The 14,583-nt window shown below is 42.3% G+C and overlaps 1 protein-coding gene across 4 annotated transcripts in view; it reads right to left on the bottom strand.

The window, feature by feature from the left end:
• The window catches only part of RBBP6 (RB binding protein 6, ubiquitin ligase), a 32,717-nt gene extending 24,360 nt beyond the window's left edge, over positions 1-8,357 (bottom strand). For all 4 annotated transcript variants that reach the window (XM_065537025.1, XM_065537026.1, XM_065537027.1 and 1 more), the window contains exons 1-2: positions 7,130-8,357; positions 2,012-2,111 (exon numbers count right to left, since the gene is read on the bottom strand). In XM_065537025.1, coding sequence (XP_065393097.1) covers positions 2,012-2,111; positions 7,130-7,295 — 266 coding nt within the window. In that variant the 5' untranslated portion in view covers positions 7,296-8,357. The remainder of the gene's footprint in view (positions 1-2,011; positions 2,112-7,129) is intronic.
• Between the last annotated feature and the right edge of the window lie 6,226 nt (positions 8,358-14,583).

Genomic DNA, 14,583 nt, shown 5'->3' with positions numbered 1-14,583 from the left:
ACATATTTTAGTTAGAAGAACTGACTCAAAAGGCTGTGTAGAACTGGAAATTTGGTGTTTAAAAACCATACACGTAAACCCCAAAAGAAATTATTTTAATCCACACAGGAAAGGGGAAGGAGTTGAGTTGCTAGATATACCTTTTAATGCTTCAAGTTTAAGGTATCTTGGCTATACAAAAATGTTAGTATCTAACAGGAGTTTCTAGGTTTGTGTATAATTTGGAATTTGAGATTAAAAAAAAGCTGAGCTTTGATTTTCTAGTTATTTGCTCAAAAAAAAAAAAAAAAAACCAGATGCATTTTATGAGGCAAATTTATTACAAACAGAATCCTATATGTTGTAAATTAACATAGTATTCTGTGTAAGAGGCAACTTATTTTGCCATGTACTTCAAGTAATTCTTTTCTTAAGAGTTTCTATCAAAAAATCTACAGAAATGATGTTTGCCATTTTTTTAAAAAGCAAAGTAAAACTTCACACTAGATTGTAGGAATTAATTATCCCCATAAATTTGTAATTCTTAGGCTGGGTGCGGTGGCTCACACCTGTAATCCTAGTACTTTGGGAGGCCAAGGCAGGTATATCACCTGAAGTCAGGAGTTTGAAACCAGCCAGGCCAACATGGTGAAACCCAGTCTCTACTAAAAACACAAAAATTAGCCGGGTTTGGTGGTGGACACCTGTAATCCTGGCTACTTGGGAGGCTGAGGCAGGAGAATTGCTTGAGCCTGGAGGCTACAGTGAGCCAAGACTGTGCCACTGCACTCCAGCCTGGGCAACAGAGTGAGACTCCCTCTCAGGCAAAAAAAAAAAAACCCTAATATAATTCTTCTATAGTTCTTAGAATCATTTAAAGATAAGAACACACACCATTAAAAGTTCACTTGGCAATTACAACAAGGAAAGTATTCAGCTTTTTAAAGCTGTTACTATACAGAAGATACTGCACAAAAGGACTTCTAAGTGTTAAGATATGGAATGTAACTTTACAACAAACTAATCAGAAAAATCTTAGAATACTTGCCCACATGAGGTAAAGCTCCAAGAAATGACTTTGTTTTTACCTTAATTTCAAGAACACTTTCCATTTCCTAGCACTGGCAAATTCTAGAATTTTTCATTGACTCAAAACAATTTATTCCATTTCAAACAAAACTACCTAATCCTCCTAAGTGAAAATCACTACTCTTTACATAACCTAAGTTGCTGCCCTTTTCACATATTATAGTTCTGCTATCACTACTGAAATGGCAAGAAAGCAGAGAAAGTTAAGGATACAAGGTTTTAATCCTGCCCCAGGTTAGTGACCATCAGCTCTGGACTAGTTGTGAGACTGCTCTCTTTCTACTCCAATAATGTGCATTTACCATGTGCCAGACACTATTTAATTCTTACAACCCTCTAGGGTTAAGTACTCACATCCCTATTTTATTTTTGAGGAATCTGAGGCACAGAGACTTACCCAAGGTCCAAAGTCACACAACTGGTATGAAGCAGTAAATGGAGTCAAATCTAAGCCTGATTTCAGTGCCTATGATTATAAATCCTATATACTTTATGCCTCTCAGCCAAAGCTCCTTATTGATAAAGAGTAAATGTTAGCATTGCTGAATACTCTTGATGCTGTCAAAATATTTAGGACCAATGTCTACGACACTAAATTTTTGTGGTGAAGAAAACCGAAGGAACACGCTAAAAAAAAAGCAGTCAAAGAAAGGCACAGAAATAATTTGAATATCACTTTCTTGTCTTTGCATATACTGCCCATATGGAGAAAAAATTTTTTCCTAATAATGGCCCTTCTCACCACAGGCTAAGTCAATTTAACTGGGGGAGGAAATAAAAAACAAATGAACAAAGAAACCCACTATCCTCACAGTCTTGAGAAAATGTATTCATTAAGGTTAAAGTAATGAGTTCAGTTCTAAAATATAGTTTTCTCTCACAAAATTAAAAAACAAACTAAAAAAAAGTCTATTTTGAGAAATACATGAGATTTGATACTTACATAACATATGTCTTGCTTGTAGATTTAACACCTCCAATAGGAATTCTTCTAACAATTACAGACGAATTCTTAGGAATCAGAGCATTATCATCAGTATATTCTGTAAATAAAAAGACAGAATCGAATTTCCATTTGGGGATTTGGGTGAGTACCCAAGAATTAGAAAACTTCAAATATAAATTTCATGGGAAATGAACTTTAAATATAATAACTAAAAGTTCCTTGCAACTAGATTACTGATATTGTCAGAACAAACATCCAAAGCTGTAAGAGGGCTTGTTTTCAAAGGACAACAAATATCATCAGCAGGTTCTTGGCTCTGGCACCTCTACTTTTGTGGAACTCCAAATCTCAGTAACACTGTCATTCTTTAGTCAGAAATGCTGAACATATGAGCGGAGGAAAAGCTGTTATTTAGAATGAAGATATTCTGTCTCTCCTAGTCCCTAAACATTAGTTGAGTACTACAATCCCTGCACTCACAGAAATTATTACTGAGGAAGATAGATTAAAAATTAAATTATGATATTATGAATAAAGAGAAAATGGTTTTCTAACAAGGAATGAATAATGGAATACAACTTCAGATAGCATGATGATTCCAAGAAAGCCCCTTGGAGGAACTTCTACTGGATCCTTAAGGACTGAGAACCCAGCCAGATATGGGGGAAAAAACTGGTTGAGGACTATTTCAGGCAGAAGAAAAGAAAAGCATGTGGGAAAATGACACGAAATAGCTTGAACAGCCTAAGAAAATAAAAGAGAAGAATGACAGAAAGGTATAGACCATACACTCATTTATATTTTGTTTTAAAGTGCAACAGGTAGACACTGAAGGATTTTAAGCAAAGTGATTATTTGCTTTTTGTTAAAGAAAAAAAGACTGCTTGTAGGAGAACAAGAATAGAAACCAGGGAACTAATAATGAGGCTGTTAAACAATCCAGGTAGAGATAATGATGACCTATGTTAGGATGTGACAGAGAGAAATTAAGACAGAATGTTTTCAGGTAGGATTGACAAAGCTTGCTGATGGACCGAATATTGGGGAGATGAAAGAGAAAGAGGAATCAGGCCAGAGGAATCCCTGGGTTACTGGCTACAGCCACTGGATAAACCGTGATGTCACCTTCTGGGAAAACCAAGAGGGAGATGAATGGATCCTATTTTTATACTCCTTGGGCTATCTGCAATACTTTTATAAGAATGAAATTAAGAAACTGGACCTTAACTATGGTGAAAGAATCTGTAAAATTACCAAAAAGAAAAATTATCTTGAAGATGCAAAAATGTATCCATCTCCTTTAATCACCCAACCAGGCCTTTTTATTGTCATTAAGTTTACTTGCTTCACTTAAAGTTACTCTGCACAAAGTGACTATCTCTGTTCTTCCGATTACTAAGCTTACCACATATGTAGGCGTATCTGGCTTTTAATGTATATTAATTATTTTTAGTCATAATGCTAACAGTACTCCTTGTTATAAATGAAATTGTTCAGGCAAGGGTTATTTTCTATATACTTCAAATAGAAGGTGGTATCTCACAGGTATTCAATCAGAGGTAGGCAATTTCCTAGATTTAGGCATGCCAATGTAGGACTATAATCATTATCTTGGATAGTTCATGATAGTCCCAAATTCCAAGAAAGTTTTGATTCAGAAAAACTGAGAGTATGGGGTGACTAGATTTTTTTAAAGTTAATTCTAGAAACAAAACAGTGTCAAACACCTGACAGGAAGTTTCTGAATAAGCTAACAACTCAATGCACTCACAAGAGCTTTCCAAGACAGCCTATTAATTTGATTAGCACAGTACTGTGTCAAACTAAAAGGTGCCTCAATGCCCTTCAAAACAGATGTTCTGACTGACTTTTTAAATACCTGATTTACAATGATAATTTCTTACCCCTCAAGGTATCTTTCTAGGGGTATTAAAGACACTTTGGGGGTTATTTCATTTAAAATACCTCCTTAACAAGTAGTCTGTTGGCTTCAAAAGACCCTTTGTGCTTGGCAGTTTTTTTGACCCCAGACATGAAAGGCATGGATGAAATGAAAAACAACATGTATCTGAGAAATGGAGAGTTAGAAAGATAATAAGAGTCGTTTATAAACTCTTCATATTCAGCTTCCAAACCTCTCACACTTTAATTTCAGAATGAAGGATGTTTTGTTTTTTAGGGGTCGGTGTGCAGAAAAGCAGAAAAGTTTCTCATATATAACAAAGATTACTTGAGATTCATTTTGAAATATAGTCTAGAAACAAGCAGGATTCTTGTCTAAAATACATGGAATTCTGACCCAAGCATTTTAGTCTTATCAAGATTTAAGGGTCCTAGGCCAGGCACAGTGGCTCAAGCCTATAATCCCAGCACTTTGGGAGGCTAAGGCAGGAGGATCACTTGGGCTCAGGAGACCAGCCTGGGCAACATGGCAAAACCTCCATCTCTACCAAAAAAAAAAATACAATAAATTAGTTGGGCATGGTGGTGTGTGGCTGTAGTCCTAGCTACTTGGGAGGCTGAGGTGGGAGGATCACCTGAGCCTGGTAGGTTGAGGCTGCAGTGAGCCGAAATTGTGCCATTATACTCTAGCCTGGGCAACAGAGTGAGGATCTGTCTCCAAAAAAAAAAAAAAAAAAGATGTAAGGGACCTAAACATGGACAGAATTCCAAAACTGTAAGGAAATGTTTTATAGAAACATAGTAGATTAGGGATTTTAAAATTATAAGAAAGGAATTAAGAAACTGGACCTTAACTATGGTAAAAAGATTACCATAGTTTTCTTTAGTAAATATGTTGAGTATCAGTGCGAAAATCAAGTGGCGTTCTACTCAACTGCCTTGTGACATTGGATACTATTTTCCATAAAACTAGTTAAGTAGCTACCATCAATATCTCTTTCTCTCTTAATTTGAGGACTGCATAAAAAACAAATTTTCTCCCTCAAAGCTCCCTTTTCTTAACAAACCTAACATCAAATCTTTCTCCAATAAAGGGCAGCTCACATAAAGATAAAAAAGAAAATGTGCTGGGCAAATCACTTCCCTGGCTTTCTGGGTTTGAATTACGTATCATTTACTTCCTGGACTAGGAAAAAAAAATTGGTTACACAAAGTCACAAAACTCTTAAATTTCTGGACAGGATTCTTTCAACTATAACAAAACTCTTAAATTTCTGGACAGGATTCTTTCAACTATAACTTACCCAGTCTAAAGTTGCATTCACATGCCTGTAATCCCAGAACTTTGGGAGACCGAGGTGGGTGGATCACTTGAGGCCAAGAGTTCGAGACCAGCCTGGCCAGCAAGGCAAAACCCTGTCTCTACTAAAAATACCAAAATTAGCTGGGTGTAGTGGCGCACACCTGTAGTCCCAGCTACTTGGGAGGCTGAGGCATGAGAATAGCTCTAACCAGGGAGGTGGAGGTTGCAGTGAGCTGAGATGGTGGCACTGCACTCCAGCCTGGGTGACAGAGTGAGACTCTGTTACAGGGAAAAAAACCCCAAAAAAGTTGCATTCAATTGCTCAGTCGAAAAGATGGATAACGCCTAGCCCTAATGATTCAATTGTGTAATACTCCAGTAAAATATGAAACTTGAATATATGACGATAAAAATTGTCTTAATATCCTTTAATTCCATTCATATTGTCTCTCTTCTCATTCATAAATACTCAATATATCAAGATGGCCCAAACTTCTTATAAACCCATCTGTTCTGTGAAATTTGACTGTTATAGTTAAGGGATGCTTGTGAGACACTTAAATAAAGCTATTTCTCAACTGTTCATGACCACCACCAGTTTTTCCTCTCCTTAGTCAGAGGATTACACATAGCTCCAATTATCAAAGAGTATGATACTTGTTTTTAAAAGGTGGGGAAGCAGACAGTATTTTCACGTAATATCATTTGAGCAAATAAAATTCTTCCTTAATATTTTTGAGTCATGATACGCCAGCACTGCTGTTCCTTAACCTAATACAATTATACTTAGGTCTGCATTGTAAATGGAAACCTGGTCTACATGACAAGATTTACTCTACCTAAACTACAGGCTGGAAGTGGGGGACCTCCCATTTCAACTAAAAGAATCCATGTCACACCTTAAGTGTGATAAAAATTCAGTGACTAAAAAAATACCCTAACCTAATTGTCAACTTCACTTCTCATCCCATCAGTAACTTTTAGAACACCAAACTGCTAAAAAACACACATCAGCATTACTGATTTGAGAAAAAGAAACCAAAACAAGTTCAGAGTCAGGAAAGACTGCCTGTCACATTCATCTACTGTTAAGTTCCCAATATTATCAAATACTTTTGAAAAGGAGAAAGAATCTAACGATTCTTATCAGTGGCTTATTTGTACTCTATGGTAGCCGCCTATTTTTCATACCTTAGTATCAACAGTCACGTAAAATCCAGCAACTACCACTTTAAAAAAAAATCAGTACTTCTGATCTTCATCGAATTGATAAATCTTAAGAGTAGTTACTAATTCTAAAGCTGACACACAAGAGCGGTGACATGAGAACATTTCAAGATCCAAAAGCAATTCCAACACTGATTAAACCCTCAAAAATATTAAAGTTCAGATCCCTTCTCCACAACACAGGCAAGCAACTCCAAATAAATAAATGCGGGGAGGGAGGAAGGCAGGGCGTAAAATTTGCCATCAAACTCCACAATGTTGTTAGGTTGGAGAATTCTTTTTTTTGGCTGATCGAACAAACAAGTCTTGCACAGGCTCTCCTTCCCTCTTGATGGAAAATAAGTTAGAAAACGCCCTAAGACAAGCACCCAAAGAGTCTAGATAGCTATTCCCCTCTCCTCCCTCCCTCCCTCCCTCATTTTAAAAAAACAGCAAAAAGAATAATCAGGCTTCCACGTTTTGGGTTAGCCTGTTACAGATGACCCAAGTATGCAGAAATAAAATAAACCAGTGAAACTCCAAGGCCAGCTGCTGCAACCCTTGGCTATCAATGAAAGCTGTATCCAAAGTACTAGAACGAACAGTCCCACGAGAGACATAATGGCGGTTAGCTTCCTGCCAGGCACCTTCTAACTAGTATCTCTCTCCAGCCAGCAAATATCTTAAGACCATGCGGCCCTTACCTTCTTTCGTCTGCGCATTGGTGATCTGCAGGTCGCAGTCGGCAGCTTTCAGCTTCTCTCTCCCCATAATCTGCTTCTTTAAGTCGCAGAGGGAGATGTGGAGCCCATCAAAGGTGACGGTATCATAGTTGAGTTTAGAGGAAAATTTATAATGCACACAGGACATGGTGCCAAGGGATTCCTAAGGTTCAGCGAGGAGACGTGGACACTCTCAATATATGTATATTTATAAACTTTAAGAGCAAAATATGTACACACAAAACACTTAAAAGACACCGAAGGACCCTAAGGCCTCAGATTAAATACCCCCCAACCACAAGCAGGGGTTCGTCAGAACAATAATCCAGAGCCCCCCCGATACTCAGAAGCACTTCATGGGGGAGGAGGAGGACGAGGACGGGTAAGAGGGGAAATCGAGAATCCGCCAACGGGCACAATGTCACCCGGCTGGGTCCCCCTCGCTCATGCTAAGGGGCCGGCAGAGACGGGGGGATAGGCGGTGCAGTCAGTAGCGGTCAGTCCACACGTTAAGAGTCCGAGCGACCCCACGGGGTCAGGGGTCCATAGCGCGGCCGCACCTCCCGGCGGGTCTCTCTCTCCGTGGATTGGGGTGACCCAGGCCCCGGGAGAAGGTTGAGGGGAGAGGGCCTAGGCCCGGAGTCCACGAGCGGCCTCACGCCTCCTCCTGGTTTCCGGACGACCGGCGTCAGCTTCCCCAGGCCCAGGCCCAGGCCCCCACCGCACACAAACCCCTGGCGCCTGCTCCCCGGAGGCCACGAGCGGCCCCGCGGCCTAGGCCGAAAACGCGCGGTCGGCGGAGGAGAGGCCTTCCCGCAGGCCGCCCCCGGCTCCGCCTCCCCCCGCCGCCGCCGCCGCCTCGGACACAAAGCCGGCACTAGGCCTCGGCGAGGCCTCGGAGCACTTCCTCACCACCCCGGGCCCCAGCCGGCGGCCGGGTGGCTTCGGCGGACCCCGGGGACACCGCCGAGGCTCCCTGACGCTTCCTCTCGCCGGATCCTCCGCGCTTCGCTCGCCTTTCGTTTCCGTCGCCTTGAGGCCCGGAACCGGGAGAACACGCCCGCAAGCTGCCGGGCAGCGGCCAGGGCTTCTCCGGCTCCCTTTTTGTGTTGCCCCCCTGCCGCTCGGGGGCCCTCACCGAGCGGCGGCGACACTTCCAAGCCAGGCACTATGGCGGACGCGGCCTGGCTTCGGACGAGCGCCCCACTCCGGGGTCTCTTAAGCAGGGATAGCACGGGCGGCGCGCGCGAGGCGGGGCTGGCGTGCGCCGATAGGCGGGCCAAGGGGCGGGGCTGCTGACGTCACAAAGCGCACGGCCCGCCCACGTGACCCCGTGCTTTGTGACTCCAGAGCGCGGAAACTGAACGAGCCGAGACAACGGGAGGAACCAATTGCTTCACAAGGGAGGGGGGTTGTCGCGTCGGGAGGAGCGGCTCACAGGGAGGCTCGGTGGGGAGACCTCGCCTTGCCGGGGCTGCGTGCAGTTTCCACTGCAAAATGGCTTGCCTAGGGGTGGCCAGCTAACTCCCCTTTCCCCACAGGTCCTGTCAGCTCCCCTAAGCCTCCCAATTTAAGTGAGCATTATGGTTGCTAAGCAGAAAACTATGGTTGCTATGCAAGCGCTCCCTAGCTGCTGCTTCCCTAATAAACTGGCTACCCTATACTCTTCACAAGTGGAAATCGTGGAGCAGCCGCTGCCAAGAACTGACAACAGCCACTCGCACCATACAGATTTATTGAGCTCTTACTATGTGCTAGGACCGGGCTGATCGCATAATAACATTGCCAGGCTCAGCAGCCACGTTGTCTGGGTTGGATCCCTACCTGTGGGGCTCTAGATTTAACCCCTCTGTGCCTGGGTCTCCTTGGCTGTAAAATGCCATTAAAAATAGTACTTGGTTTACTTGTTTGTTATGGATTAAATAAATCCATAGTCTAAGACCATGCCGGTGCATTGACATGGCTCAGTGCACCGAAATATTAATAGCTGTGGCTCAATAAATGTCAATTTAACAACAAAAACCCTACGTGGTCAACATGACCATTATTTCCGATTTACAGATGATGGAACTGAAGCTAGCAATCGTGTACTTTCTGAATTTGCAGAAGGGGATGCCTGCTCAGTGGCAGGGTCCCAATTCCACTCCTAAGCGCAAATGCCAGGAACAGTGACAAGGACCCACCTCAGTAGATTGGAATTTTTTTTCCTTCAGGCATGGGGACGTTATTACATTCAGAAAAAATCATAATATAATAAAATTACATTCACAAACGATAGTAACTATCGTTTGCAATCCATGTTCCTCATCTAGTCTGAATTTTACAGGCGAGGCTCAATGAATCTAGGCAACTGAGAATAAGATCCTATAGCCAAGAAGTAGCAGAGTTTCCCAGGGACTTCCTGAAAGCACACTCCAAATTCTTACTGAACTTGATTTAAAATTAATCATCATCCTGTCAGAAAAGCTTTCCTAAGGCCATCTTTTTTGAATAAGATGGCGATCTTTCTCTATCCCTTTAGTCTTTTCTTCCTAGCACTTGCAGATAGTTGACAGTTATACATTTACTTTTTAATTATCTGTCTCCCCCAATCTCTACCTTCAGCTGACAATAGGGATCTTATCTTTATCTTTGTTTTTGCTGTATCCTCAGATCTTAGAACATAGTAGGTGCTCAATAAATATGTGCTGAATTACTGGATACATTTTTACCTGATCCATAGAGATATCGTGGCAATACAATTTTGGCCACAGTCATAGGGCAGCTCTAGAGACACCAGTACAATTTAACTCAACCACACACATCAGTACTTTTCATATATAACACGTTTCTTCCACTTTTACCTCTTTGTTAATTCACCAAAAATTTCTTGCTGTCAGGTCCTCTTTAGGTTGGTTGCTTTTTCTTAAAAGCCTCTGTGTGAATGAAAGGGCGAGGGCTATCTCCAGTGAAAGGAAAACTCGACGAGAAAATTGCAAACCATCACAGCATTCACTCTGAAGCGGTGAATCTATTCCCTTCGCCTGTCTTTGGCCTACTGCTTTATATACTGAATGCCTAATTTAATCAGCCTGGTGCATCATGGATCTCAAAGGGGGCCACAGCCTCAGGATAGGATAGAGTGGATCATAACCTAATCAGTGGGGGAGTGTTCTTGGAAAGAATGTTGTCAATTGGTCCAACTGTTCTAATCCGCCAAGAGCTTTGTTCAACCTTGATATTCTCACTTACAGAGGCCTCACTTCATATCACATCAAACAGGTCAAAATGCATTAACCACCCCCAATAAGCCTATGACTTGAGTTGCCTGACTAATTGACACAATGCTACATTTGGTCCATTTCACTAAATTATTTTACTAATCTTCATTTTGCAGTTTTCTTTTTTTTAAACAAAATCTTTTTATTTTCTTCAGTGAGCTGAACTGTAAATTTTGCCGTTTTCCTTGGGTAATATGGAGCTGTTCTCCCTGCCACTTCTCTCCCCTACCAATAGTTTTGTAAGCCCTGAAAAAGCCTTTTGTATTATCCTGCAGTGAATGAAGCATTCCTGTCTAATCTTCCCATAATGTTACAATTCTGGAGGTCCCATGTCCCAGGATTTCAAACCCTTGTCGTTCTCAAACCCAGTAAATACAGCCTCATATCACTGACCATAGACAGTTATTAGACCCTTTAACTTATTTTCTTATGTCAAAAGTTCAGTTCCAGCAAGAGGAATTGGGAGATCCAAGGAGCTCTGCCTGCCTGCTGTCTGTAGTGAACTACTCAAGCTCAGGAGGTTGGAATGAGGTCTATTTCATGGAGGCTGTTCTCTTTTTGTTTGTTTAATTATTAGTAGTATTATTTTGGAGTCCGGGTCTTGCTCTGTCACCCAGACTGGAGGGCAGCGGTGCAATCATAGTTCACTGTGACTTTGAACTCCTGGGATCAAGCAATCCTCCTGCTTCAGGCTCCTGAGTAGCTGGGACTACAGGCTTGTGCCAACATGCTCGGCTAAGTTTTTAGTTTTTTCAGTGGTGTCAGAGCCTCTCTATGCTGCCATGCTGATCTCAAACTCATGACCTCAAGCAATCCTCCCGCCTTGGCCTCCCAAAGTGCTGGGATTACAGGCCTGAGCTTGTGGCTGGTCCCAGGGAAGCTGTCCTATGCTTGTATATTGAATTTAATCTTAAAAATGCACCAACAAGGCCAGGTGCAGTGGCTCATGCCTGTAATCCCATTACCTTGGGAGGCCGAGGCGGGCGGATCACCTGAGGTCAGGCATTCAAGACCAGCCTGGCCAACATGGTGAAACCCCGTCTCTACTGAAAATACAAAAATCATCCTGGCGCATTGGCACTCACCTGTAATCCCAGCTATTGGGGAGGCTGAGGCAGGAGAATCACTTGAACCCGGGAGGCAGAGGTTGTGGTGAGCCGAGATCTTGCCACTGCACTCCAGCCTGGGCAATAGAGCAAGACTCCATTTCAAAAAAAAAAAAAAAAAAAAAAAGCCGGGCGCGGTGGCTCACGCCTATAATCCCAGCACTTTGGGAGGCCGAGGTGGGTGGATCACGAGGTCAGGAGATCGAGACCATTCTGGTTAACACGGTGAAACCCCATCTCTATTCAAAATACAAAAATTAGCCAGGCACATTGGCAGGCGCCTGTAGTCCCAGCTACTCAGGAGGCTGAGGCAGGAGAATCACTTGAACACAGGTGGCAGAGGTTGCAGTGAGCCGAGATCGCGCCACTGCACTCCAGCCTGGGTGACAGAGTGAGACTCTGTCTCAAAAAAAAAAAAAAAAAAAAAACACCAACAGCAGAACCATCATCAGGTTCTAAGCCTCGGTGTTCTCAGTCCAATTCACAGAAGGTAGATACGTCCCTTACATCACACTGTATTTTCTCCAGAGAGTTGATTGCTTTTATGTTGACTTTCTATTTTATTTAATATTTCAGCCTCTAGTTGGGGTATTTTTTTTTTATTTTTATTTTTTGCAGTTTATGTAATACAGTCCATCAATCCACAGGGTGCTGTGACTCACGTCTGTAATACCAGCACTTTGGGAGGCTGAGGTGGGAGGATAGTTTGAGCTGGGGAGTTTGAGGCAGCGTGAGCTATGATCGTGCCACTGCACTCCAGCCTAAGCAACAAAGGGAGAATCTGTCTCCAAACAAAGTCCATTGACCTTTCTCGCTTTATGTTTTTTTTTTTGCTTGGAGAAATGGCTTGTAGCCCACTCAGCACTCATCTTAGATTTTTTTTTTTGCTATATTTCCTTCTAGTTTATGTATAGCTTCATGATTTTAAACTCCGTAATCTATTTGATTGTTTTTTTTGGTGTACAGGGTATAATATAGAACGAAGATCATTGTATTCCCTTTTTCACTGTGAAATATATTGTTAATGAAGAGTCTAAGAGTGGTGCCTCACACCGGTAATCTTAGCACTTTGGGAGGCCAAGTTGGGAGGATCACTTGAGCCCAGGAGTTTGAGACTAGCCTGGGCAATATGGCAAAAACCCATCTCTACAAAAAATTAATAACCACGTGTGGTGTCACATGCTTATAGTCCCAGCTACTCAGGAGACGGAGGTGGGAGGATTGCTTGAGCTTGGGAGGTAGAGGCTACAGTGAGCTGTGATTGTCTCAGTGCACTCCAGCCTGGGTGACAGAGTGAGACCCTGTATAAAAAATAAATAAATAAGTAAATAAAGGACAAAATATATCTCACTCTCTTGTCCACGCTGGAGTGCAGTGGCACAATCTCGGCTCACTGCAAACTCCGCCTCCTGGGTTCAAGTGATTCTCTTGCCTCAGCCTCCCGAGTCGCTGGGATTACAGTCCAGCACCACACTGGGCTAATTTTTGTATTTTTAGTAGAGACGGGGTTTCGCCATGTTGGCTAGGCTGGTCTCAAAAGCCAAACCTCAAGTAATCTGCCCGCCTTGGCCTCCCAAAGTGCTGGAATTACAGGTGTGAACCACCGTGCCCAGGCTTATTTTAATTTTTTTAATGTTTAATTTTTGTTGGTACACAATATACTCTTTTTTAGAGCAGTTTCAGGTTCACAGAAAAATTGAGTGGAAAGTGTAGGGTTCCCATATGCCCATCTCCCCTCATACAGCTTCCACTATTATTAACATTTTGCATTGATGTCATATATTTGTTATGATTGATGAGTCAGTGTTGATACATTATTAACTAAAGTCCACATTTCATATTAGGAGTCACCCTTTGTGTTGTACATTTCTATGGATTTTGGCAAGTGTACAGTGACATATGTCCACCGTTAAAGCCCTAAAATTCCCCTGTGTCCTTCCTAGTCAACCCTCCGTCCTGTTGCTGGACAAAGGGATCTTCATCCAGACCTCAAGAGACGGTTCTTGGATCTGGCACAGGAAAGAATTCAGGGTGAGTCTCAGAGTACAGTGAGAAGAGATAGTGTATTGAAAGCTACTCCGTTGCAGAGTAGGGCATCCTCAGAAAGCAAGAGGAGGCATGCACTGTCTTTATTTTAACCTCTTCTAATATAGGGGTCTTATCTATGTGAAAGCTAAGCTATGTCTACGTGCTAGTGGGCTGACAGCATAACAAAATTTATTACCTTGTTGATTTAAAGAAATTTATCCTTGGCATTTTAGTGCATAAGTATATCAAAAAGCATGACTATAATGATCGTAAAAGCATATATTGTTATGAGAGATTGGGACATCTGGACATTTTGTTGTTGGAGGAGTTTGTCCTTGCAGGCATTACTAAGCTGTTTCTTCAGTTGTAAACATCATATGACCATGAGCCGTGACCAGCAAGGAATGTGTCTTGCTAGTTTTAAGATGGAGTCTGTTTTAAAATGGTGACACTGGCCAGGTGCAGTGGCTCATGCCTGTAATTGCAGCATGTTGGGAGGCCGAGGTGAGTGGACCAGCTGAGGTCAGAAGTTTGAGACCAGCCTGGCCAACATGGTGAAACTCCATCTCTATGAAAAATACAAAGCTTAGCCGAGCATAGCGGCGTGGACCTGCAATCCCAGCTACTCAGGAGGCTGAAGCAGGAGAATCATTTGAATCTGGGAGGCAGAGGTTGCAGTGAACTGGGATTGTGCCATTGCACTCCAGCCCGGATGACAAGGGTGAAACTCTGTTTCAATCAATCAATCAATCAATCAGTTAATAAGGTGTTAACCCTGGCTCTCCTATGCTACTGTTTCCCCAACCCTCCCTTCCACCCCAAACCCCAAGCAATCATTGATTTCTTTACTGTCTCCATAGTTTTGCCTTTTCTAGAATGTCATGTAGTTGGAATCATAGGTGAAATAATACAACCTTTTCAATTGGAGTATTTCACACTTATGGATAAGTAGCAAGAACATAAGAAACCCCTATTTAGCCTTTACTCAGATTCAGCAATTGTTTGCATTTTGTCCCATTTCGTTTTTTTTTTTTTTCCTTTT

The sequence above is a fragment of the Macaca fascicularis genome, chromosome 20 (assembly GCF_037993035.2).
Source record: "Macaca fascicularis isolate 582-1 chromosome 20, T2T-MFA8v1.1".
NCBI lineage: Eukaryota > Metazoa > Chordata > Mammalia > Primates > Cercopithecidae > Macaca > Macaca fascicularis.
This window is presented reverse-complemented; position numbering and strand designations above follow the sequence as displayed.